General features: G+C 41.4%; 2 protein-coding genes and 1 non-coding gene across 6 annotated transcripts in view; all 3 read right to left on the bottom strand.

The window, feature by feature from the left end:
- bbs7 (Bardet-Biedl syndrome 7) overlaps positions 1–22,402 on the bottom strand; it is a 40,792-nt gene extending 18,390 nt beyond the window's left edge. The window contains exons 1-9 of one of the 4 annotated variants that reach the window (XM_078405586.1): positions 22,361–22,402; positions 18,015–18,080; positions 13,358–13,420; positions 12,130–12,305; positions 11,571–11,757; positions 9,352–9,424; positions 7,301–7,417; positions 6,397–6,527; positions 4,831–4,915 (exon numbers count right to left, since the gene is read on the bottom strand). In XM_078405586.1, the coding sequence (XP_078261712.1) occupies positions 4,831–4,915; positions 6,397–6,527; positions 7,301–7,417; positions 9,352–9,424; positions 11,571–11,757; positions 12,130–12,305; positions 13,358–13,420; positions 18,015–18,056 (874 nt within the window). In that variant the 5' untranslated portion in view covers positions 18,057–18,080; positions 22,361–22,402. Of the gene's footprint in view, positions 1–4,830; positions 4,916–6,396; positions 6,528–7,300; positions 7,418–9,351; positions 9,425–11,570; positions 11,758–12,129; positions 12,306–13,357; positions 13,421–18,014; positions 18,081–22,119 lie in introns of all 4 variants that reach the window. The other 3 variants (XM_078405595.1, XM_078405577.1, XM_078405604.1) reach the window with 3 other exon arrangements.
- A 128-nt stretch (positions 22,403–22,530) lies between these two features.
- ost4 (oligosaccharyltransferase complex subunit 4 (non-catalytic)) lies at positions 22,531–25,118 on the bottom strand. Its single transcript, XM_078412130.1, has 3 exons — positions 24,957–25,118; positions 24,700–24,845; positions 22,531–24,521 (listed from the first exon to the last, which is right to left on the bottom strand). Exons 1-2 carry the CDS (start codon positions 25,031–25,033, stop codon positions 24,731–24,733), a joined length of 192 nt encoding a protein of 63 aa, XP_078268256.1. The 5' UTR covers positions 25,034–25,118; the 3' UTR covers positions 22,531–24,521; positions 24,700–24,730.
- LOC144601229 (U6 spliceosomal RNA) lies at positions 24,228–24,333 on the bottom strand. Its single transcript, XR_013548270.1, has one exon. It is a non-coding gene; the product is annotated as a U6 spliceosomal RNA (small nuclear RNA).
- Positions 25,119–26,617: the final 1,499 nt, after the last annotated feature.

The following is a 26,617-nucleotide window of genomic DNA, read 5'->3' as shown; positions in this document are numbered from 1 at the left end:
TGTGGGAGGAAACCGAAGATCTCGGAGTAAACCCACGCAGGTCACGGGGAGAACGTACAAACTCCTTACAGTGCAGCACCCGTAGTCAGGATCGAACCTGAGTCTCCGGCGCTGCATTCGCTGTAAAGCAGCAACTCTACCGCTGCGCTACCGTGCCGCCCTAATCCTAATCTTAAAACCTCCTCTGATGTCCAGCAGCCTGAAGCTGCCATTGGTGGACCCCACTCTCACCAAATGCATTGAAGGTAGAAATTGAATTATCCAAGAGGAATGCTTGCAAAAATGCCAAAGATAATGAAGCTAAACCTTAAAATGCCGAGGCACCTTTAGGGCACTCAGTGAGAACATGCTGCTTCTTAACAGCAAGAAAGAAAAAACCTTTTCACTGACAATAGATGCCTGTCATATTTAAAAGATATTATCAATGACACTGGACTACTGACAATGAAGTAACGTATGCTATAACCCAAACGAGATCAACTCCTTCAACAAACAAATCATGATGCCATATGTTCAAAATATATTGCACCACTTCAAATATTAGATTTGGCTATTTATAAGGATTAACCTCATGAGCAGGCTACCAAAATGCCATCAGCATGTCTCCTGTCCAACCAGAGGCCCAAACACCCTCGACTGCTGCTACACAATAATCAAAGACACCTACTGCTCCATCCCCAGATCGCACTTCGGTAAATCTGACCCCCTAGCTGTGCTTCTACTCCCTGCTTATAAGCAGATGCTGAAATTGGAGGATCCAGTACAGAAAGTCCTGCAGTGTTGTTCTAAGGAAACAGTTGACATCCTTCGCAACGGCTTTGATTCCGTGGACTGGTCCATATTCAAGGACTGCGGTTTACCTAAGTGAGTATGTCTCCCATGTCATAGACTTCATCAGCAACTGTGTAGAGGAATGCACACCAAAGACATTGATATCTGTGTTCCCCAACTGAACACCATGGATGTGAGGTCCACTCCAAGTTGAAGTCCAAGGCTGTAGTGTTCATATCAAAGGATTCCAGAAATTTATCTATGACCTTGGTAAGGGCAGCAAGGATGCTGAGAGAATTCCGGACCAAACTGGGGTCCCGAGGCAACGACATGGACACTCATCGATTGTGGCAAGGCTCGCATGGGTGCAAAGCAAGGTTGGGCAGTATCATTGGCGATAACCGATCTCTACCTGATGAGCTCAATTTATTCTACACTCACTTTGAACAGAAGGTTGGTGGAAGAACGTCACCCACCCCATCAGCCTTGGGTGCGCATATAGCAACTGCCACTGTAGCAGAAGGAAGATCTCCCTTCCTGAGGGTGAATCCGTAGAAAGCAACTTGCCCGGATGGAATCCCTGGCCGTGTTCTCAGGACCAGCATCCCACCTGCTTTAAGAAGGTCACTATCATCCCGGTACCAATGAAAAGTGAGGTAGCATGTCTAATGACTACCGTTCAGTTGCTCTGGCATCTATCATCATGATGCGTTGACAGTCCCTTGCTACACTGTCTATACATCTCACGTTTGTGTGCCCAAATTCTATTAGACAATAGGTGCAGGAGTAGGCCATTCAGCCCTTCGAGCCAGCACCGCCATTCAATGCGATCATGGCTGATCACTCTCAATCAGTACCCCGTTCCTGCCTTCTCCCCATACCCCCTTACTCCGCTATCCTTAAGAGCTCTATCCAGCTCTCTCTTGAAAGCATCCAACGAACTGGCCTCCACTGCCTTCTGAGGCAGAGAATTCCACACCTTCACCACCCTCTGACTGAAAAAGTTCTTCCTCATCTCCGTTCTAAATGGCCTACCCCTTATTCTCAAACTGTGGCCCCTTGTTCTGGACTCCCCCAACATTGGGAACATGTTATCTGCCTCTAATGTGTCCAATCCCCTAATTATCTTATATGTTTCAATAAGATCCCCCCTCATCCTTCTAAATTCCAGTGTATACAAGCCCAATCGCTCCAGCCTTTCAACATACGACAGTCCCGCCATTCCGGGAATTAACCTAGTGAACCTACGCTGCACGCCCTCCATAGCAAGAACATCCTTCCTCAAATTTGGAGACCAAAACTGCACACAGTACTCCAGGTGCGGTCTCACCAGGGCCCGGTACAACTGTAGAAGGACCTCTTTGCTCCTATACTCAACTCCTCTTGTTACGAAGGCCAACATTCCATTGGCTTTCTTCACTGCCTGCTGAACCTGCATGCTTCCTTTCATTGACTGATGCACTAGGACACCCAGATCTCGTTGAACTCCCCCTCCTCCTAACTTGACACCATTCAGATAATAATCTGCCTTTCTATTCTTACTTCCAAAGTGAATAACCTCACACTTATCTACATTAAACTGCATCTGCCATGTATCCGCCCACTCACACAACCTGTCCAAGTCACCCTGCAGCCTTATTGCATCTTCCTCACAATTCACACTACCCCCCAACTTAGTATCATCTGCAAATTTGCTAATGGTACTTTTAATCCCTTCGTCTAAGTCATTAATGTATATCGTAAATAGCTGGGGTCCCAGCACCGAACCTTGCGGTACCCCACTGGTCACTGCCTGCCATTCCGAAAGGGACCCATTTATCCCCACTCTTTGCTTTCTGTCTGTCAACCAATTTTCTATCCATGTCAGTACCCTACCCCCAATACCATGTGCCCTAATTTTGCCCACTAATCTCCTATGTGGGACCTTGTCGAAGGCTTTCTGAAAGTCGAGGTACACCACATCCACTGACTCTCCCTTGTCAATTTTCCTAGTTACATCCTCAAAAAATTCCAGTAGATTTGTCAAGCATGATTTCCCCTTCGTAAATCCATGCTGACTCGGAATGATCCCGTTACTGCTATCCAACTCCATCTCTAAGTTTGCAGAAACTGTGGTTGCTGGATCATGAACAATGAAGAGGCGGAATATAGGAGGAGATGGAGAGCTAGATAACATGGTGTCGGGCCAAAAACATCTCCCTCACGTGAGCAAGATGAAGGAGCTAGGTATTGACTTCAGGAAGCCTGGTGGAGTACATGCCCCAGTCAGCATCCGTGGTGCCCCAGAGAAATGGTTGAGAGCTTCAAGTCCCTTGGTGTGAATACTATCAACAGTCTGTCGTGGACCAGCCACACTGATGCAGCATCCAAAAAAAAGCACACCAACGCCTCTACTTCCTCAGGAGACTGAGGAGATTTGGCATGTCTCCAACGACTTGCACTAAACGTTATTTGAATTAGAATCACCTTTATTTCGTCACCCACAGTCCAACAATAAGAGCAATAAAATACGCAATTACACAACCACAAACCCCCCCCCCCCCAAACAAAAACCAAAACAAAAAAATCCATCACAGTGAGTCTCCTCCAGTCCCCTCCTCACTGTGATGGAAGGCCAGAATGTCTTTCCCCTTCCCCTGCTGTCTTCTCCCGCGGTCAGGCTGTTGAGGTTGCCACGTTCCAGGCCACGCCGGACGGTGAAAGGTCCGCAGCGGGCCGACCCAAGCCCCGCGATCCGAGGCGGGCGAAGACACTGCCGCTGCTGCTGCACGTCGGGGCGGTCGTGGCTCCCGACACTGAAGCCCCCGCCGAGCAGAGAAATCCCGCGGCCTATTTTAGGCCGTGCCGGACGGTGAAATGTCCGCGGTGGGCCGACCCAAGCCCCGCGATCCGGGGCGGGCGAACACGCTGCCGCTGCCGGAGCCCACGATGTCGGCATCCATGCGGCCCGAGCCAAAGCCTCCGAAGGCGAGTCGCAGCCGCTCCCGCAGCCTCCGAAGACAGCCGACTCCGCAGATGGTGAGTCCGGTCCGCGGGCTCTGCGAACCAGAGCCCAGGTGGTCCCGGGTGGAGGCCGCCAGCTCCAGGAGTTTGGCCGATGGTAGGCCGCAGCAGGAATGGAGACACGGCCCAGAAAACAAAAGTCGGGTCTCCGTTCGGAAGGGACAAATTTACAATTTTACAGCCCACCCCACACATAGTACACAACCACAAAAGACACGACATCACATCTACAATTAAGACAAAAAAAACAACAAAAAACACAAACGGACCGCAGGTAAGCCGCAGCTGCTAGGCCAGCGCCGCCATTTCCCCTATCATGTATCCATGCACTAAATGTTATTCCCTTATTATGTATCCTTGCACTAAACGTTATTCCCTTACTATCTATCTATACACTGTAAATGGCTCGATTGTAATTATGTTTTGTCTTTCTGCTGACTAGTTAGCATGCAACAAAAGCTTTTCACTGTACCTCGGTACACGTGACAATAAACTAAACACGACTCATACAAACTTCTACAGATGCATCATAGAAAGAATACTGTCGGTCTACATCGCAGCTTAGTTTGGGAACAGCTAAGCCCAAGACTGCAAGAAATTGCAAAGAGAGTTGTGGATATAGCCCTGTCCATTACACAGACCAGATTCCCCACCATTGACTCCATCTAAACTTCACGCTGATTCAGGAAAGCAGTCAAGGACTTTGACGTAAGTATAGGCGTGGAACCGGAGGCCATCTTACGTTAGTATCTGATCAACTGGCCCCAATTGCGCGTGTGCAGTTTTAAAAAATCTTATAAAATGTGAGTAACTTTAAAAATATAACTGCGATTTCAATGAAACTTCTTCCATTAGCACCAAAGGGACAACGGTGAGTAAGGTGGGCCTAAAATTGTCGCTCTATTGTACCATTTTGGCTGTAGTTCAGGAACAAACAAACAAACAAGAGTTTTAGTATATAGATGTTTTCACCTGATAATAATAAACCTAAACCAAAATGTTTCATGATTAAAAAATCAAATCTGAAAACAGAAGTTAATTTATTTATTTACATACCCGTGTAAGTGGCTGTCAAAATTTCATCAAATCCCTCTTTTCCAACACATCCTCCTTGAATAGAAGTGATACTTTCAGACAAAGTCTAGAAAGTGCAACAGTACACAAAATTCATTTTTAACACACCACAAACATCAGAATGTTCAGCTTCAAAGTGATATGAAAATATCTTTCTGCAAATGATTAAACAGTGACAGAATATTCCTGTCACAGAATGGAATAATAATCAGCCTTACACTGAATGGCACAAGTTATTACTGATTCTGAAAAACTTCATCTTCAGAGACGCAGTTTTGATCCTAATCTTTGGTGTCGCCTGTGTGGAGTTTGTACATTCCTTTTGTGTAGCCCTACACAAAATAATTTAAATAACTCTGTTCATCTTTTTTCTTTCCATATAGCTAGTAAATCTTGAGTATAACATTGTAAATGTTTAGCCACAGTGCACAATGGTAAATGTCCACAAGGTGCAATGCAAGTAGAATACCTTTGTCCTGAATTGTATTGTTTCTTCAGTATGCTTGTGACAGCCTTCATGATGACAAGCAGTGAATATTTTTCACACTCCTGAATTGTAGGTGGTGAGGAGGCTTTTAAGGAATTGAGCAACTGTGGATGAGCCATGCTTTCTCTCAGATTATAGATGCCAAGTTTTACATGGTAGGAGAAAGGCAACAAACTTAACAGCATTTATGACTCTATCTTATTGATATTGCCTGCATACCATCAGTGCATATCTGTTTAACAATGTGAAATATCCTTTTTTTTGCAGTTTAAAGGAAGGACAGCAGACACAAGCCCCAGGAGACAGGCAGGCTACGGACTAATGGAGACAGAGGCTGGATGGGGGTTGAAATTAAGAAAGAGATTTCCTTTTGCTTTGGGGACCAATGGAAATAGAGGCCCCAGAGATTTAAAGGGAGCACAAGAAATGGAGGGCCTGAGGTTTAAAGGCAGCATTGGAAATTGACGCTTCATCGGTTTAATGGGACTAAAATAACAGAGGCGTCATGGATTTTAAAAACAACATGGAAGACATAGGTGCCATGAGTTTAAAGGTAACATGCCAAACAGAAATCTTATAGCTTTTAAGGAAGTTCAGGAAGAAGAGACTCATGGGCAGTGCTGGAGACCTGGGTTTTGTGGGCTCAAAGACCACAAGGAAAATAGGAGGTCTTTGGGTTTGGGAGAAGCATGGGAAACAGGCACTTTGCGGTTTTAAAAGCCGTGTGGGAGACAGATGCTCCATGGCTTTGGGAGCAGCACAGACAACAGAACCCCTGTAATTTTCATGGCAGCATGGGAAACAGAAGATCAGGGATGAAGAAGCATTGTGGAAGACGGAAGCCCATGGGTTTAAAGATAGCATGGGAAACAGGCCTAGTGAGTTTTAGAGAAAGTCACAAAGCCAGAGACCATGTGGATATGGACAGCATCGGACCCGGTGGATTTAGGGTAATCATGAAGCCAGAAGCTCTGTGGTAAATTCAATCCATTAGATATTGAATCAAATTAACCTATACTAAAATTATGTCATCTTTATCCTCCCAAGGATTGAAGACTTACATGTTCATATCGAAGGACAGGTTCACTATTGTTATCAAACCCATAGATTTCCACCATTCCATCATCACGGCCAACAAGTAGCTCTTTGACACCATCTCCCAGAACATCATAGTAGTCAACACAAAGAACACCTACAGTCCATATAAAAAACAAATGATTCTATTTTATTCCCCACAGTTTCAATATTTCATATTAAAAAAAAAATTGTAATTGCTCCCCCAAGTATCATACCAAATGAAAATGAAAATACATTGCAGTTTGTTCAAGAATCAGGTCAAGATATTGTTTTTTTTCTAATTAGCTCATTTAAATGCAATCCATGAAAATTAATGCTGCATCCAGCAGAAGCTAAGAATTGTTATTTTCTTGACCTAGTAAAGTCATGAGCAACTATAGAAGTCTCACATTATTCTGGATGATATTAGATAATAGCAGAGATCAAAATACATACAAATGCATACTGCATTTGACCGAGAAATTACTTAAGTAAATCAGCTACTTTTTCCTTTAATTACGTTTTTGTAGGATTGCATTTCACTGTTACTATTCATGAGGAACAAAACAAGGACCTAGATCTTGCATATCAGATGTAATCTATCCAATTACATTATGAATTTAAATTAGACTCTGGACATAGTCACATGAAGTCACTGACAATCCAAAAGTTAATCAAAGTGGAAAAGAAAGTCCGGAAATAATTAATTTGTAAAGGCTGATGAAATGGGTTCAAGCACTCGTGCTTAAATTAGTTATTTGCTTTAACTCGGTTTTAATTTCAACGATTGCTTTTACTTTACAGGAATTAATTGGTTCACTGAGCCTTAAGGACATGAAGATGCACAATGATCACCGCAAACAAAATTTATCCAATCACAATTAAAAAGCAAAACCAAATAGCTCTTACCTCCCCTTTTCTTCTCATTGGAGACTTCCCAACGATGTAATGGAGAACTTTGAGTGATTTGTACCAGTCCTATTTTCCCATCAGATGTTCCATATATTAGCTCTTCTCCAGAGTCACCTAAGTATATTGGAAAACGTATAGTTCAGCTTTATACAACATAACAGCATTTACAAAAAAAGTAATTTAATAAAAAGAAATGATTTTTAAAAGTCACAAATAAAGCATGCATTTGGGAGAAAATGTTCAATATGAATATTCTGAGATATGATCCTGAGCAGTAAAAGAAAATTCACTACAATCTTCGCAAAGCTATCAAGAATGCCATGGGATATTACCGAGACAAAGTTGAGTCCCAGTATAATCACTCAGACACCCGTTGACTGTGAAACACTTGGATAAGAAGGCCATCTACATCAGACTCCTATTCATAGACTACAGCTCTGCTTTCAAGATCATTATCCTAACGAAGCTCATCTCCAAACTAGTGGAACTTGGTATCAGCATTCCCCTCTGCAACTGGATCTTCGACTACCTGACCAATAGATCACAATCAGTAAGGATAGGTGACAAATCATCTGCTATGATAATCCTCAACATTGGGGCCCTGCAAGGATACGTCCTCAGCTCCCTATTATACTCCTTATACACTGCAGCCAAATAACAACCCAACTCAATTTACCATTCGCAGATGACACTACCATAGTGGGCCGGACATCTAATAATGACAAGACGGAATACAAAAAGGAGATTGAGAACTTTGTAACCTGGTGTCAAGAACAACCTCTCTCTCAATGTCAGCAAGATAAAGGCGATTGTGATTGACTTCAGGAAGCAAAGCAGCCTGGTATACATCGATGGTACCAAAGTAAAGATGGTCAAAAGCTTCAAGTTCTTAGAAATAAATATCATCAGCAATTTGACCTGGACCAGCAACATCAAAGCTATGGCCAAGAAAGCGGCATGTCCCCAACAACCCTCACCAACTTCTACAGATATGCCGCATAAAGCATTTTATCGAGATGCATCACAGCATGGTCTGGGATCAGCTCCATCCAAGGCCGCAAGAAATTGCAGAGAGTTGTGACCAGACCATCATGCAAACCAGCCTTCCTTATATTGACTCCATGTACACCTCACGCTGCCTCGACAAGGCCACCAGCATAATCAAGGACCAGTCTCACCCCGCTCACTCCCTCTTCTCCACTCTTCCATCAGGTAATTGGTGCAGAAGTTTGAAAACACATACCTCCAGATTCAGGGACAATTTTTTTCCAGCTGTTATCAGGCAACTGACCCGTCCTCTCACCAGCTGGAGTGCAGTCCTGACTTCCTACCTCAGTGCAGGCATTTGAACTATCTTTAATCAGACTTTTTTTGCATTAAATGTTGTTTATCCTTTATCCTTTATCTGTACACAGTGGACTGTTTGATTGTAATCATGGATAGTCTTTTCTTTTGACTGGATAGCACACAACAAAAGCTTTTCACTGTAACTCAGTACATAAGCCAATAATAACTAAACTAAATTAAAGGGTGGCAAGGTGGCACAGCGGTTGAGTTTCTGCCTTAAAGCGCCAGAGACCTGGGTTAAATCCTTTTATATTCAGTATGTATTTGGGAAAGCAACAAAAATGCAATCTTTTTTTATGACATTAGGTTAGTTGAAGTTAATGCTTAAAGAAGCCATGGATAAGGTCTGTGTTTTTTTTTGCCAATTCAATTGGGTGAATTGCAAACCTAAAGATAGATACAAATGCTAGAGTAACTCAGTGGGTCATGCAGCATCTCTGGAGAAAATGGAGATGTTTTGGGTCCCTTCTTCAGACTAAATTTACGATATTTAGTAGGAAGATGCATTCACTTAATGTAACATTGCAGCAACATCATACACAGCGTTTGGAGTAAAGGAATGAGCTATTGTTCAGTATCCTGTGGAATTTTATGTAACTATCATTCAATGCCATGTAGGCAGATGACAACATTTTATGGGCACAAACTTACATTAATTGCAGGAGAATTATTTCTACTCCTGACTCCAGCACTATACTTACCCCCATTTCCATTGTTTAATGCCAAAACTTGAGGTACTCCAGGTACCTCCACCTCATACAACAGGTCAGATCCCTGGTAAAAAAACACAGTGAATTCAAGATTGTCAATTGTTTTTGTATTTTATACAAAAAATGTAAAAAGTATGCTAAAAATAAAATAATCAAAAATGACTTTAAATATTCTCAATTTACTTTTATTTAGAAAACCTTCATCTTGAGAGGTTACTTAAAAAAGTGAAAAGGAGCAAACTAAAATTGGCCAATGTTCCAGATCAATCCTCATGCTGGTTCCCTGCAATGTCAAATTTACCCAACTTTAACTTTCAAGATTTTTGGAATATATGTAGCATTACAAATATACATAGAGAGGTTGTCCATCAAGAATAACAAGCATAATCAATCTAGTCTGTTCAAGATCAGTTTTAAGTTACCCACTTTATTCCCACTTTTACATCTTTTCTAAGTCTACTTCCGATCATGGGATGCGATGCAAGTGTAGAACCAGATTCTATTCCCTTGATCAAGATGGACTAAAATCAGTTTGGTCTGGCCCAGCAGCGTACCATCTGGACATGAGTTTAAAAATATGAGATTATGGCCTAGAAATTCCTCTGTATTTCTTTTTGGCATTAAAACTAGTCAAGAATTTACCATAGTTTCAAAAAGTCTCAAAAATAAAATCAGAAAATCTGGCATTAGCAGGCTTACTTTCAAGAAAAGCAGTGGTTGAATTTCTCACAATATTAGCATTCCTTCATGGATTTGCACTGATTACATTGTTTAATGCACCAAACAACTGGCATTTTTCTGTTGCACAGGAGTGCACAATGATATTGATTTTTTTTTTGGGGGGGAGAGAGGAGTCTAGGTTCTCTCAGGAACCATGTGAACCTAAAAAACATTTTATGCAAAGGGCGCTTGTTGCATGAGATTGCCTGGGAAATACCTTCAGAGGCATGAGTTCCTTTTTAGAAATATCTACAATTTGGGGAGCATCACAGCCAAATGCCAAGCAAGAATACAAGAGTCATAGTTAGCAAAAATGAAATATTTCAGCTTTGCTAGTAGAGTTATTCATGAGGGCGACCTCAGCATAGGTAGCCAATAAAGTTCCTGAGGGAATATTTCTGAGGGTCACTTTAGCTTTGGGAGCCTGTGGATACTTGCGTTTGCCATCTGAGGCTTGATGTGAGGATTCCAAAAGTGCAGATATTCATTGAGGACACTCGTGCCCTTACATCCTCCCTCCCCCCCACCCCCAGCAAGTGTCAGCTTTTCTGTCAGAACTCTTTGTTTATTTTATTTATCACTGATCCAATGAAGATGGAACTATTTCTATTTTCACAGAATTTCTAATAGCATTTTGTTTTCAGTTGGGGGGAGGGGAATTCTTGTGTGCCAAAATCATCTGGGGTGTGTTGATCAGGATCCCAGTTTAGGTCAGTTTACTTAATGTTCATTTGACAACAGAGAAGCATTCTGGGTTTTAGTGCAAGATAGATGTGCTTGAGCTCTGGGTAACATTCAGTTACAGCTTTCAGCAATATTAAAAGATGGTTCTTCTGCAAGTGAACAGTGCAGGCTGTGGTCCAGGCAATGGTTGGAAATATTGCCAGAAGTCAATTTTAGTGATTGCACACATATTGACATCATCTGGGTGTGAAAAGCAGTGAACAGTGGTAATGCTGCAGCACCTTGCATCCAAAAAATCATACCTTAATAAGACCCAGTATAAACTTACATGCTAAATTAGTTAACATCATTCAGTATATTTATTGCCTTGGCAATGCTGGCTTTGTGGGCTTCACACAGACACCTTTCTAGGTCTAATCCTACTATCTATATGTCTCCGACTTCATGTTAGGGACCTCTCCATCGTTTTTCCTTAATACCTTCCATTATTCTCCCCAGATCATTGATTGAATCTTTTTCGGCTTCTACCAACCGATAATCACAGATAAAGAAAAAATATTATTTTTCCTGGACGATAAATTTTTGATTGGTGTGAAGGGGTTGTTGGAGATATACCAGCAAATTGCTTGTCATTTACCATCTCTGAGAAATAAAATGTAATTACCAATTTAACTATATCTTTATCTCAATACATTTTTCTCTAAACATGTCAATAAATTAATCCAAACATTGCAAATAACTCCTTTCTTCAATTCTGTCTCTGAAGAAATGCTCCAAGCTTATATATTAGCACTTTGCCACATTACCTTTAAAATTCTCAGCACTCGGTCTTGACAGGCCAGTACTGGTGTGATTTTGCCTACTTTTTCCACTGGCAAGCAGATTATATCATTAATCTTATCACTGGATAGGTAGTAGTCCTGATCCTTACAGTCACTATAGTGGTTATAGATATAACTTGCACACAGGAAAAGATCTGCACCATACACATAGCTGTAAGGAGACAAAGTACAATGAGAATTTCATGTTTATATTCTACAGATGTGAAAATCACAATTTCGCATCCATTTTTCTCAGTGGTGAAATTAATTAAAAGACTATGTATCGTGCCCGATTACGTTTGAAAATGGGCAACACGTGTAAATTCCTGAATGAAGTACAACATGCAAATTCCTCATTGAAGTACACTCTAGAGGAAAATTAATATATTCTCAAAAGCATAAAGAGGATTTGGCTGGAGAAGCTGAGTGAAGGAGAGGAGGAATACAAATCCCAACTGCCCTTGGATAGGTGGAATATTGTATGGGATAGAATGTAGTAAAAATCTGAACAAAATTAGATGTATACAATTCATGGATCACTTACAGAGCTCGAATACTTTCCATGAGATTAGTTTCAAAGGACAAGAACTGCTTTCCCTTTTTAGTGAACCCTCGCACCTCTGAGCCAACACTTATAAAGATCTTCTCCTGTGGAGTACCAACAGCTCCGCCTACTTCCAATCTGGAAATTTTCTGTCCTGGTAAAGTCTTGAACAATGGCTGTGTGCAATTGAAATTATACATTTTACCTTCCATGAATACAGATAACTTCTGCAGTTTCAAAAACATATTCCATTTAAGTATATCATCATCTCATACGTCAAGAATGCAGTGGATAGACACAAAATGCTGGAGTAACTCAGCGGGACAGGCAGCATCTCTGGATGAAAGGAATGGGTGACGCTTCGGGTCAAAACCCTTCTTCAGTGTCTATATCTTCGGTGGAAACCAGCATCTGCAGTTCCTTCCGACACAAGAACGCAGTGGAATATTTTCAAGTACTAGTAGACTACAAATCATTATCTATTCCCTCCACTACATGCACTGTAAAAACAAATTAAACAAAAGCTGCTCTAAAACCTGTGAAGAACAACAGGGTGTATTATGACATGTACAATCATTCATCGGGAAAGTCAAGAAACCCTTCAACAACGGTTTCAAATGAAGTCATTATGCTTTATCTGATCTTGGTCTCATGCTCACCCCAATAAAACTGTGCCACCGGCGTGACAAAGCAAGCTCCAGCCTTGCTATTGCTCTTGTTCCATGAAGCACAGAAGGCCACAAATGACAGCTAGATTTCAAGTGGTAGATCCCAAGGGGACATTTTTAAACCACCCCGATGGCCTTTTGATAACTCGTTCTCACAGGTTCTTTTGAGCTATTCTCTTTCACGGACCTTCTGATCCGTTTGCTGCTATACTCCCTCGTGGGAATGTACCTAAACTAAAGGTGAAACAGCTCCACTTTAAAAATCTTACATTGTTTAATTACAATCAATTTCAATTCAGGTTTGCCCATCAACTTTGATTCTAATTTACTTACTTCTTAATCCATTTCTTAAATCCTTGAAGGCTGCCTGTAAATCTCATTCATTTTGGTAGCTTTGTCATTTTTACTAAAAAGGCACCACACCCTCGCTATTCACCTCTCCCTCCAGAATTTTCTACTTTGCCCTGGAATCAAATCTGCAACAGAAATGCCTGTTCCTCTCCAAACTATACAATCCCTTGTAATATTCTTTAAAATAATTGTCTAAAATTGATACTTACAACTGCCTCTCCTTTTTTAATTCCAAAACAAGTAACCACTCCATCTTGATCTCCAATAACGACCTGAAAGTAAAAACATTCAAAATAATAGAACAAAATATATTCTAACCAGTTTGTAAAAAAAGTTCAAAATTCATATAATTAAAAGATCAGATGCCAGTCTCCAATAATTTAACAGCATAAGGCAATTAAATCCTTGCTGGGTAACCTCTCTGCTGCAATATCAAGGATAGAGCTCAAACTTTCTTGTCATCCTCTCTAATAACTACACTGGAACTGATAAATTAAATAATTAGTTTAATATGAAATTAACTAGGCTGTCAAGTGATTCACCTTTACTCTCTCCCCTTCCCCACCACCACTCTTGGGGTACCGCAAGGCTCGGTGCTGGGACCGCAGCTATTTACAATATACATTAATGACTTGGATGAAGGGATTAAAAGTACCATTAGCAAATTTGCAGATGATACAAAGCTGGGTGGAAGTGTGAACTGTGAGGAAGATGCTATGAGGTTGCAGGGTGACTTGGACAGGTTGTGTGAGTGGGCGGATGCATGGCAGATGCAGTTTAATGTGGATAAGTGTGAGGTTACCCACTTTGGTGGTAAGAATAGGAAGGCAGAGTATTATCTGAATGGTGTCAAGTTAGGAAAAGGGGACGTACAACGAGATCTGGGTGTCCTAGTGCATCAGTCACTGAAAGGAAGTATGCAGGTACAGCAGGCAGTGAAGAAAGCCAATGGAATGTTGGGCTTCATAACAAGAGGAGTTGAGTATAGGGGCAAAGAGGTCCTTCTGTAGTTGTACAGGGCCCTAGTGAGACCGCACCCGGAGTACTGTGTGCAGTTTTGGCCTCCAAATTTGAGGAAGGATATTCTTGCTATTGAGGGCGTGGAGTGTAGGTTTACTAGGTTAATGCCCGGAATGGCGGGACTGTCATATGTTGAAAGACTGGAGCGACTAGGCTTGTATACACTGGAATTTAGAAGGATGAGAGGGGATCTTATCGAAACATATAAGATTATTAAGGGGTTGGACACGTTAGAGGCAGGAAACATGTTCCCAATGTTGGGGGAGTCCAGAACAAGGGGCCACAGTTTAAGAATAAGGGGTAGGCCATTTAGAATGGAGATGAGGAAAAACTTTTTCAGTCAGAGAGTTGTGAATCTGTGGAATTCTCTGCCTCAGAAGGCAGTGGAGGCCAATTCTCTGAATGCATTTAAGAGAGAGCTAGATAGAGCTCTTAAGGATAGCGGAGTCAGGGGGTAAGGGGAGAAGGCAGGAACGGGGTACTGATTGAGAATGATCGGCCATGATCACATTGAATGGCAGTGCTGGCTCGAAGGGCTGAATGGCCTCCTCCTGCACCTATTGTCTATTGTCTTGCCCATTTCCATTCTTGCTCTCTCCCTTTTACACCCACACTTTCTATCTCCAGCTTTCTCAATTTCCACATTCCCTCCCTTCCTTAAACCCCACATCTCCCTGCCTCCCCAAATACTACTTCCTTCCCCCACTTTCTGTCTCCCAGGGCACCTTCCCCTCCCTCAGACATTGTCCCTCTCCTTTCCCATTCATTCCTGCCCGTTCCATCCTCACCAATACTTACCTTCTCTCTCATCTCTTTCTCATCCTTCCTCTCTTCCCCCCCAATTCTCTTTCTCCTCCATTTTCTCTTCCCACCCTACTCTCTCCCAATTCTCACTTTCCTTCTCCTACTCAACTCTTCCACTCCTCCTCAAACACTGACAACACTCACTGCCCATCTCCTCTTACCCTACAACACCCCCCTTCCTCTACTCTCTCATTTCCAAATCCCCTCCCTCTCACTCTTACCACATTCCATTTCTGCTTTCTGTCAACCATTTTCTTCCTACTCTATCCACGCCACAAAGCTCTTACCCTTCTTCTCTGCATTTTTCCTTCTACTTGTCACACCTCTCTGACCTGTCCTCTACTCTCTCTGTGCCCTTGTTGTTCTGTGGTGTCTGCCCAAATTGTTCTTCCCCTATCCGATATATCCATGGACACTATGGTAAGCTGGAGAAGAAATTTCAGATGCCCTGGCTGAGATATATGTCACCATTAGATATGGGTCAGGTGTCAGAAGACTGGAGGCTGGTTAATGTTGTGCCTCTATTTAAGAAGGGATGCAAGGAATTGCCTGGGAACTATAGAGTAGTGAGCCTAACGATACGATACGATAAACTTTATTAATCTCTGGAGGGAAATTGGTCTGCCAACACTCACAACACATACGGTACACAAAAACTTGAAATTAAAAGAGCAAAAAAAAAGGAAAACGACAAGCGACTCTTGGCTGGCTACCGTGTGCACAGCTCCTTCACCAGAACAAACCGGAACGAACAACAAACATCTGTGGTAAGCAGAAAAATAACTGCAGATGCTGGTACAAATCGAAGGCATCACAAAATGCTGGAGTAACTCAGCAGGTCAGGCAGCATCTAGGAGAGAGGGAATGGGTGACGTTTCGGGTCGAGACCCTTCTTCAGACTGATCAGACTGCAGTAGGCAAGTCACTTGAGAGTATTCTGAGGGATAAGCTATATATGCGCTTACAAGTTAGGGATAATCAGATTGGTTTTATACGTGGGAGATCATGTCCAATGAATGTGATTGTTTTTTGACCTGGTGAGCCGTGGGCATACCCCGACAGCAGGCCCTGGTGAGCCATGGCCATACCGCAGCAGCAGTTCTGGCTCGCCTGCTGTGCAACCGGGTGAGGGAGGCCGCCGAGATTGCACCTGCTCGCCCCGAGGACAGGGAACCGGAGAGGAGAAGGAGGGAGTCGGTGACAGTGGTGGATGCTGGACAAGGGATGGCAGGAAGAACCGAAGAGTCTTACCTTCCGTGCCATCAAGGTCGGCTGCGAGAGACGCCCCCTGGGGCACGAAGATTGAAGATGGGCTGGGAAAGAAGGATGATGGTTCGTGGGATGACCATATGGAGGTGACAACTGCAGCAGGCCGCGATGGGCAGTTGCAGTTGGGAGTGTGAAATGGCGCCAAAACCGCTGAATTATGTGCTGAGTGGGTATTGTACTTATGTATGGCAATAATCTCCATGATCTGTGTACTAAAAAAGAATCTCACTATATCTTGGTACACGTAATAATAAAGAAACCATTGAACCATTGAAGATATAGCCAAAAGGGTTGATGAGGGCAAAGCCATACATATTGTCCAGATGGACTTCCTCAAATCATCAGATAAGGTCCCGCTTGGGAAGCAGCTTGGAAGGTTAGATTGCACAGATCCAAAGAGAATTAGCCAACTGGATAGAAAATTGGCTTCGTGGAAGGAAGCAGAAGAACGCTGTTTTCCGAACTAGAGGCCTGTTTCTAGTCTTGACCGGTTGGACAAGTGGGCTGAGGAATGGTTAATGGAATTTATTGTGGATAATTGCGAGGTGTTGCATTTTGGGAAGTCAAACCAGGATCGGACCTTCACAGTGAATGGCAAGGCTCTGGCGAGTGCTGTACAGCAGAGGGATATAGGAGTGCCCCATGTTGGGGGAGTCCAGAACCAGGGGTCACAATTTTCACCCAGAGTTGTGAATCTGTAGAATTCTCTGCCACAAGAAGGCAGTGGAGGCTAATTCACTGGATGGTTTCAAGAGAGAGTTAGATTTAGTTCTTAGGGCTAACGGAATCAAAGGATATGGGGAGAAAGCAGGATCAGGGTACTGATTTTGGATGATCAGCCATGATCATGTTGAATGGCGGTGCTGGCTCGAAGGACCGAATGGCCTACTCCTGCACATATTTTCTATGTTTCTATGCATGTATATAGTTCCTCAAAAGTGATGTCACAGGTAGATAGGGTGCCGAAGGATTTCGGCACATTAGTCTTCTTCAGTCATTATATTGAGTAGAAAAGTTATGTTACAGTAGTACAAGACATTAATGAGGTCACATTTGGAGAGCTGTGTTCAGTTTTGGTCACCCTGGAATAGGAAAGAAAGTGATCCTCACTTCCATATCCTTCCCCTTAATCTCCAAGATATTTTTCCACAGTCCACACATATCCCTCTACAATTATACATTCTGCCCCTCCCCTACTCCTATTCCCACTCAGTCGCAATTATTCCTTCCCCCGTCTCCTTACTTTCCCCATCCTCCTCTCTCTATCTTCTCAGCCTCTCCACCACTCAGTACCTTGCTCTCCTTCTCCCCTTTGCTCGCTTCCTCTCCTTCTCCTCCTTCCCCTACTCTTTCTCACTGCTCCATTTCTGCTCTCTCCTCACCTCCCATTTCTCCCTCTCATCACAGCGGCCGTGGGATTTAAATTCAGTTAATAAATTGAAATTTTGTGTTAATGTTTAAACATACTGGAATTTTGAAAAAATCCATTTGCCCTAAATGTGACTCTGCACACCTGTGTGATTGTTAAAGTAAGTAAGTTATTTCAAGGCAATGTTGGCCTTGCTAGAGTTGCCCAGATCTTGTTTTCAATTCTAATTTCTTTAAATGATAATTTTTCATGTTAATTCACACAATGAATCCATTATTTTTTTGAGTGAACATAAAAATATAACTATTATCTAAAAAGCTGTGATTATAACATGCAACTAATGCAATAATTGTACCTAATCATAAATATATAAATTTAGATCAACTAATAGTTTTAAAATGAACCTTTTGGGTTGTTCTGCGTCCTGATGCAGGTAAGAGCTTCATAGTTTTCTGGGAAGTAACTCCCACCTTTGTTGGAAAAGAAAGACAAATTAGAGTATTATCCCACCATTAAAAAATGTTTATCTGGATATACAACTCACTGCAGGATGCTTAATTGAATATGAAATTAAAACAAAAGTATCTTGCTCGTTACTCTCATAAGATTTTTACTTGAAATTTAATAAAGCAGTACATTAAATGTGATCAGAGAAAGGACCTTAGTCCACCACATTCTATTAAAATCTCACAAGCCATATATAGTTAAAATAATTTACTTCCAAGTTAATTCAGCACAAAAAAAACCCCAATTGTGGCACTCGTTACAGCAACCAAATCCTTAAGCTAATTCCAGGGATTTTTCATTTATTCTCAGTGAATACTGTATATAATATAATATCAATCAATATAATAGCATTCCTTCTGTGAGGACTCTCTGACAAGAAATTGTTATCTTTACAGAGTCGTAAATATAACCTGTGGAAGCGAAAAGCTGAAATGGTTTATTTGTTTGCCAGTGACATTTAGCGATCGTCAGTGTAAAAATGGGTCATCATTTTATACACTTAAACCTTGCATGGAATAGGTTTAGCAACATAATGACAAACATGAATTTGATGATACAGCTCACGACTGAAACTGCTTTCGTATTATGTTATGAGTAAGCTTATGATACAAAAGTTAGTGGTTTTGCAGATAGTGAAGATGGTTGTGAAAGATTGTAGCAGGCTCTGGATCAAATTGCCAGGTGGGCGGAGGAATAGTTGATGGAATTTAATACAGAAAAGTGTGAGGCGTTGCATTTTGGGACGTCGAACAAGGGCCAGACCTACACAGTAATTGGTAGGCCTCTGGGTAGTGTAGAGCAGATGGGTTTGGTATAGGTGCATGGTTCCTTGAGGGTCGAGTCGCAGATACGTAGATAAGGTGGTCAAAAAGGCTTTTGGCACTTTGGCTTTCATCAGTCAGAGTATTGTATAGAATTTGGGAGTTCATGTTGCAGTTGTATAAGACATTGGTGAGACCGCATCTAGAATATTGTGTTCAATTCTGGGCACCATGTTATAGGAAAGATATTGTCAAGCTTGAAAGGGTTCAAAAAACATTTTTTATGAGGATGTTGCCAGGACTGGAGGGTGTGAGCAATAGGGAGAGGTTGAATAAGCTGTCTCTATTCCATGGAGCGCAGGAGGATGACGGGAGATCTTATAAAGGTATACAAAATCATGAGAGGAATAGATCGGGTAGATGCACAGAGTCTTTTGCCCAGAGTAGCGGAATTAAGGACCAGAGGACATTGGTTCAAGGTGAAGGGGAAAAACATTAATAGGAATCCGAGGAGTAACTTTTTCACACAATGGGTGGTGGGTGTACGGAACAAGCTGCCAGATGAGGTAGTTGAGGCTGGGACTATCCCATCATTTAAGAAACAATTAGACAGGTGCATGGATAGGACAGGTTTGGAGGGATATGGACCAAGCGCAGGCAAGTGGGACTAGTGTAGTTGGGACATTGTTGGCCGGTGTGGGCGAGTTGGGCCGAAGGGCCTGTTTCCACACTGTATCACCCCAAGACTTTATGATTCTAAGCACTCATGTGAAGATGGTTATTGTAGTTCTTCAATGATTGCACCCTATTTTTGTAATTAGTTAATTGTTTTCTTGTCTTCATGTTCTGCCAATGAGGGGACTGAACATCATAGTTGAACCTAATTCTATTACAATCTCCATTAAATATTAATGCATATAATTGAGTAATATTATTATTACCCAGGAGGCCAAACTTGTCACTCCTTTCAAAGTCACGAAAGCAATTGTCATCATTCTGATTCATTTCAGCACAGAACAAGGATTATATCTGGGCCCAGTACATTATGGAATTCATTTGTCCACAAACCAAGATGGGAGAGGATACGTGTAGGAAGGAGCTGCAGAGGCTGGTTTAAACCGAAGATAGACACAAAAAGCTGGAGTAACTCAGCTGGACAGGCAGCATCACTGGAGAATATGTTGACATAGACTTTTTAATCAAACCCATTAGTGAAGCTCCACAACATGAGGGTCAAGTATGTATTGGACAGTTGTTTTATTAAGTTACAGAACTATGACTAAGAATGTTGATAGGTATATGAAAAGGTAAAGATCAATAAGAGCAAATGTGGGTTCCTTACAGAGACAGGAGGGGTTTTATATTGGAGAATAAAGAAATGACAGAGAAATTAAACAAATACATTGTAGTTTTCTTGACGGAAGATTTAAAAAAGGCTGCCAAAAATACTAGAGGGAAAAAGGAAATCAGAAAAGCACTTTCCACTACCACCTTCTGTATCCTATCACCAAGCCAATTTTGGATCTAAATTAACCACCTTGCCTTGGATTTCCTGTGCTTTAACCTTCCAGACCAGCCTACCACTTAGGACCTTGTCAAATACCATACTAAAGTCCATATAAACAATTTTTACTACCGCCACCTTTGTCAATCTCATAGCTATCTCTTAAAAAACTCAAATTAGTGAGATAAGATGTTCCCCGCACAAAGCCATGATGGCTATCACTGATCAGCCCCTGCCTTTCCATATTTACGTAGATCCTGTCCCTTAGAAATGTTTCCAATAATTTTCTTACCACTGGAATAAGGCTTACCAAACTAGTTAGTTGGCCTATTCTTGAGATCATTCTTAAACAAAGGAACAACATTAGCCATCCTCCAGTCTTCTGGGACTTCACCTGAGAGTAATGAAAATGCAAAAATCTCCACCAGAGCCTCAGCTATATACTCCCTTGTTTCCCAATGCTTTCAAGAATAAATCTAATTTGACCCTGGGTATGTATCCACCCTTCTCCTTAATCTTACCTGCCCTCATTACTTACCTAATTTATTTCTTAAATTCTCTCCCACACTCGATATTCCTCAAGAAATCCAATCAATTCCAGTTTCCTCTATTTGTCATACGCTTCCTTTTATATTAAACATCATGTTTTTATGTTAAGCACCCTTAGTCAAATGATACAGATTATGGAATAACTCCTGCAAATTGGAAGGTAGCAAATAAGATTCCCAAATTTACTGAAACATAAGATTGTTACAGGGATGACTAGGCAATTATTTCCCCTGCCTAAGCAGTCTAGAACTAGAGATCTCAATCACTCAGGAATGATATGAAGAAACATTTCTTCACTCATGAAGATGGTGAATCTTTGGATTTTAAAAAAAAATCATAAGACCGAAGAAACACAATCATTTAATTAATTCAAGACAGCAAGTGTGGTTTTGTGGATAAATGTGAATCAAAGGATACGAGAAGTGCAAGAAAGTTGTGATGAGGTTTATCTGCCATGATCTTCACAAAATGATGCCATAGAAGCAGTAAAGCATTATAGCTCCTTATACCATTATAAGTAAATAAGGACGTGAATACACTTGATGAGGAAGATGTTATAAGGATAATTCCTCTGTGAAGTTTTCTCTGTGAGGACACGGGATCAATTATGCAAGGTTGACATGAAGAAGAATTTCTTCTCCCCAATGACCTGAATCTGAATTCCAGAGATATGGGTGCCGAATCATAATTATATGTAATTATATTCAAGGATGAGGTTTATCTATTTTCAGACTTCTGGCTGGAAAACGAATTGAATCCGAAGGCCAACCCAACTATCTATGACCATGGAATGGTGTAGCATGGGTCAAACGGTCTATTCCTGCTTCTAATACTTGTTTTAATTGCATTGCCCACAGTGAATTCGTTCGCTGACTAAGTGGTGAGTCTGTGGATTTCTCTGCCACAGAAGGTAGTTGAGGCCAGTTCATTGGCTATATTTAAGAGGGAGTTAGATGTGGCCCTTGTGGCTAAAGGGATCAGGGGGTATGGAGAGAAGGCAGGTACAGGCTACTGAGTTGGATGATCAGCCATGATCATATTGAATGGCGGTGCAGGCTCGAAGGGCCGAATGGCCTACTCCTGCACCTATTTTCTGTTATGTTTCCAATATATAAATCGCAGTTTTCACCAACACATTCATTTTTTTTAAATTTAAAAATGCACTGATCACTGGACCAAGTGTCCTACCTGCAGGTAGTCGACACGGTTCAAGTTTAACTCCATGGCTGCCACTTCACAGCCCGGTAACTTTATCTGAAAAGTCGGAGGATCGGGAAGATCAGAGGAGGAGGCCGACTGTAAACTATGTCGAGGAGGGGGGGGAGTCACCAGAGAGGAGATAGTGGCGGCCAAAGAGCTCACGCTGAGAGACACAGACGGGTGTCCATGTAACCGAGAGGGCTACACAACCGCGCTAGGCCGCCCTCACCCCGTCTCTAAGGAGATCCTTAAGCGGCTCCTAACGTCGTAATCCGCTGGTTGCAGCTTGCTGCACCCACGTTGAACCGCGCCGCTCATTGGTGCGTGGAGGTGCCCGGAGGGACTGGCAAGGTTTCATCAGCAGCCGAGCTCCAGATTCAAGATATCTTTATTTCGAACCAAGGACAAAATTTAGGTTAGCTGCATTCTCCACAGAGCTCCTGCTGCACGAACAATCAAGAGGGATGTGTCAGTGTGACCCTTTTGTCGTGCATTCTGCCAATCTCCTTTTTATTCCTGCTGCAGGCACCCCTTTCACTTTCTTATTCTCTCCTTTCCACACTGTATTATTGCCCCCTTCCTGTCCTCTGACAATAACAAGAAAGTTAACATAATATTACCTTGACTGTGCAAAAAGCATGCACTATTTGCTATGTCCTTCATAATACTTCCGTGCTTCTGTGACTTTGCATTGGATTTAAAGCATTGTAACAACATAAGTTTCACATAAAACTGGGCGAAAACTCAAATAAGCAAAACATTATTTCTCACGAAGAATTAATACTGCGAATTGATTCTGCTTTCTAAAATAGACAATTGATTATTTTTTTTGCAATGCATAGATTCGCTCAAAATGGGATTGAATATTATGCAACTGGCAGCTCTTCAGAAAATAAAGCAGTCAATGCCTACATGCAGCAAGGCCTCAACAAGATTCAGAGTCTAATTTGAAGCAATTTATGGCACCAGGGCCAGCATTGAACAAAGGGTCTCACCGTCCACTCATATCAGACAGTGGCCAAATCCCCAAGATCAATAGCCGAAGTCCTTATTAACCAGAAACTTAACAGAATGTTCCCTGAATATTAATGTGACCACATGAGAATGTTAGAGGCTGGGTGTCCTCCAATAAATGACGTCCCTGACTCCCTAAAGGCTTTCCACTGTTTACATTGCAAAAGGCAAATGTGTGATGAAATGCTTTTCATACCAGCGCAAATGCAGCTCAACGTCATCTGGAACAAAACACCCAGCTTAATTTGTGCCCCACTCATTACCCCTAATGTTAGTTTCTGCAACAGCAGCACACACCATTACAAAATACATATCATAATTACACATCTTTCCCAACAACATGTTTCACATAATTGGATGAAAATGCTGAGATTGTCAAATTAAGTTGTTGTAAGTTTATAACATTCAATATTAATGGAGTTAATTAAATAGCTGAAATAGATTGAGAGTTTCATAAACAAAGGTGTCACACCAAATAAAAATGGGAAGCCACCAAATGGCAAATCACAAGAATAAAAAGACAAAAAGCAATCAGCAAACTATAAATCATGCACACACATACAAGACTATCAGAATTGTATTTTACTGAAGCAAAGAAGTATAAGCATTAAGCCTGTCATGATTCAGACAAGTACTGAAATAATGAATGCCAGAAAATATGTGGGACAAATAAATCAGAAGAATTTTACATCCTTGGGCAGGGAAAGATTTAAGAAATATTTAAGTTTCACAAGTTAAATATCGGCTTTTTATGCAATTGATGAACAGGTTGATTTGTATAAAAGTTTGCACAAATTTACTGTAATTATTTACTCATTTTATCACATTTATATGTATGATTACTTCAGCAATAGATTACACTACCAATTAATCTATGATAAACTAATATATCAGAATCTTGGATATCACATGTAGGAGACAAACCATTCAGTCTTTAGATGCATGTATCAGACATCTAGAAAGAACTGCAAATCATAAAATACATGTTAACATTTAACCAAAGGTAGGATAGAAAATATCCATCAATTAACACAAATTCGCAGCAATTTTAAGTTGCAAATCATTTTTTTTCCTTTTATTTTAAAAATATGGAATGCTTCACGAATTTGCGTGTCATCCTTTACGCAGGGGCCATGCTAATCTTCTCTGTATCGTTCCAATTTTAGTATATGTGCTGCCGAAGAAATCATAGATATGTGCTCCATAATTCCAACAAATTCAATATTTATTGACAAGGCACATTTTTCAGTACAAAGCACACTTAATGCAGTTGTTTTATTTGAATGGAGTATTGGTAAAATCCAATGTGGATCTTCTTTCATCTGCTAAACAAGTTTCCATCTTTTCTTCCAATTTGATTGGTCCCAATTGTCACACTAGAAAACAAAAACAACATCATTTATGTGCATAAGCTTCTGCTGGCAATTGTTTGATTATAAATTAAGAATTTTAAAAATATTTTAATATATGAGGCTGCTTGACAAACAAGTATGATTATATTTCATTACAGCCACAAATGTTAGAGTGGTTCTGCTACAGAATGTGGTTCATTACCTGTTAAATATAATGGTTTTGTGATATTACATCACTCTAGCTTCTTAGGATTGTTAACAGCAACATAGTGGTACAGGACAACGAGGAGGAATAGTGATACCCCCAGCATATTGGCAAAGATTGCCAGCTGTACGTCTGTGATCATCCTAAAAAGAAAGATGACAACCATATTAGGAAAAAGTGCAAAGTAAGCTATTCTTGAATTAATTAACATGGCTGCCAGAATTGCACAAAAACAGATAAGCCTAGATTCACACCTCAAAATGTTTATCCAACATATTGGAGTAACTTGGCAGGTCAGACAGCATCTCTCGAGAAAATGAATAGAAGACATTTCTTCAGATCGATTGTGGTGGGGGGTGTGAAAGCTGGAAAAAAAGTGTGGGCAGGACAAAGCCTGGCAACTGACATGGATACAAGTTGGACAATGGCTGGACAAAGGCCAGAGATGAAAAAACACAAAGTGTGAGATAAGGATATAAGAGTAGTGAATTGTGAAGCTAGAGGAAGGAATAATGATGGAAGGGGTCAGAGGGAAGGGGTGAAATGGGTGCAAATCCAGGTGAGGCACAGAGAAAACAGGAAAAAAAAAGGGGGAGCACGGGGTTAGTAAGTTAGTTACCTAAAATTGGATAAATTGGATAAATCAATGCTGATACTGTTGTTGTAAGATACCCAAGCAGGATATTTGTATTCCCTCCCACCACCCAACGTCCTCTTCCACATTAATGTTACAAAAATCGTCCTACATTCCTTCCTCTGGCTTCACAAATGACCAGAAAGTCAACTGAGCTATCGTGACCACTACGGTGGTCAGTAGCTGGGTGTCTTGCAGCACGTGACTTGTGTCCCATCACTTCCCAAACTTTCCATCATGTGCAAAGAATAGGTTAGGAGTATGGTAGATTACTCTCCACCTGTCTAAATTAATGCGGCTCTTTAACAATCAAGAAGCTCAACTCCATTCACGCCAAAGCAGCATACTAATTACAGTCCGTGGGAAATTTATAGTTATGGCCCAGAGTCATTTTAGAATGGCAACCCTACAAAATGACTGGATTACATCTCAGTGCCAACTGTCATCTGGCACAAACTCTCAACTGTTTAAGTGGAGAAAATTAGTTAAGGAGAGATTGAAATACAAATATAAAACCAGAAAGCAGAAAATAAAGTAAAAAGAAAGTGCTATTCTAGTTATAAACAAAAGTTAAAATTAGCAGCAGGTCATATACCTTTTGATATGGTGAGGAACATTAACAATGCAGATCATTAATTTTCCCAATGTTCAATCATTTAGTCATAGAGTCATACAGCGTGGAAACAGGGCCTTCAGCACAACTTGCCCACACTGACGAACGAACGTGTCCCATCTTCACTAGCCCCACCTGCCTGTGTTTGGCTCATATCCCTCTAAACCTATCCTATCCATGTACCTGTCTAAATTTTTCTTAAACGTTGCATTGGTACCTGCCTCACCTACCTTCTCCAGCAGCTTGTTCCATACACTCACTACCCTTTGTACAAAAACGTTACCTCTCGGGTTCCTATTAAATCTTTCCCCCCTCACCTTAAACCTATGTCCTCTGGGCAAAATACGCTATGCGTTTACCCAATCTATTCCTTTCATGATTACACCATCCCAAGTAATAAAGTCCTAGCCAGCTCAATCTCTCCCTAGGACTCAGGCCCTTGAGTCCTGGCAACATCCTGTAAATCTTCTCTTTCCAGCTTGACAACATCTTTCCTTTAACATGGTACCCAAAGCTGAAAACAATACTCTAAATGTGGCCTCACCAACATGTTATATAACTGTAACATGACCTCCCAACTTCTATACTCAGTACTCTAACTGATGAAGGCCAATGTGCCAAAGGCCTTTTTGACCACCTTGTCACCTGTGATGCCACTTTCAGGAACT

The sequence above is a fragment of the Rhinoraja longicauda genome, chromosome 1, assembly GCF_053455715.1.
Source record: "Rhinoraja longicauda isolate Sanriku21f chromosome 1, sRhiLon1.1, whole genome shotgun sequence".
Classification (NCBI taxonomy): domain Eukaryota; kingdom Metazoa; phylum Chordata; class Chondrichthyes; order Rajiformes; family Arhynchobatidae; genus Rhinoraja; species Rhinoraja longicauda.
This window is presented reverse-complemented; position numbering and strand designations above follow the sequence as displayed.

Excerpts from the sequence above, each read along its gene's own strand:
- ost4 (XM_078412130.1), bottom strand. The coding sequence starts at position 25,033 with ATGTCTTCTATTCATTTTCTCGAGAGATGCTGTCTGACCTGCCAAGTT. Across the intron at positions 24,846-24,956 it reads TGTTGGATAAACATTTTGAG|GATGATCACAGACGTACAGC; the intron begins GTGTGAATCTAG and ends CTTTCTTTTTAG.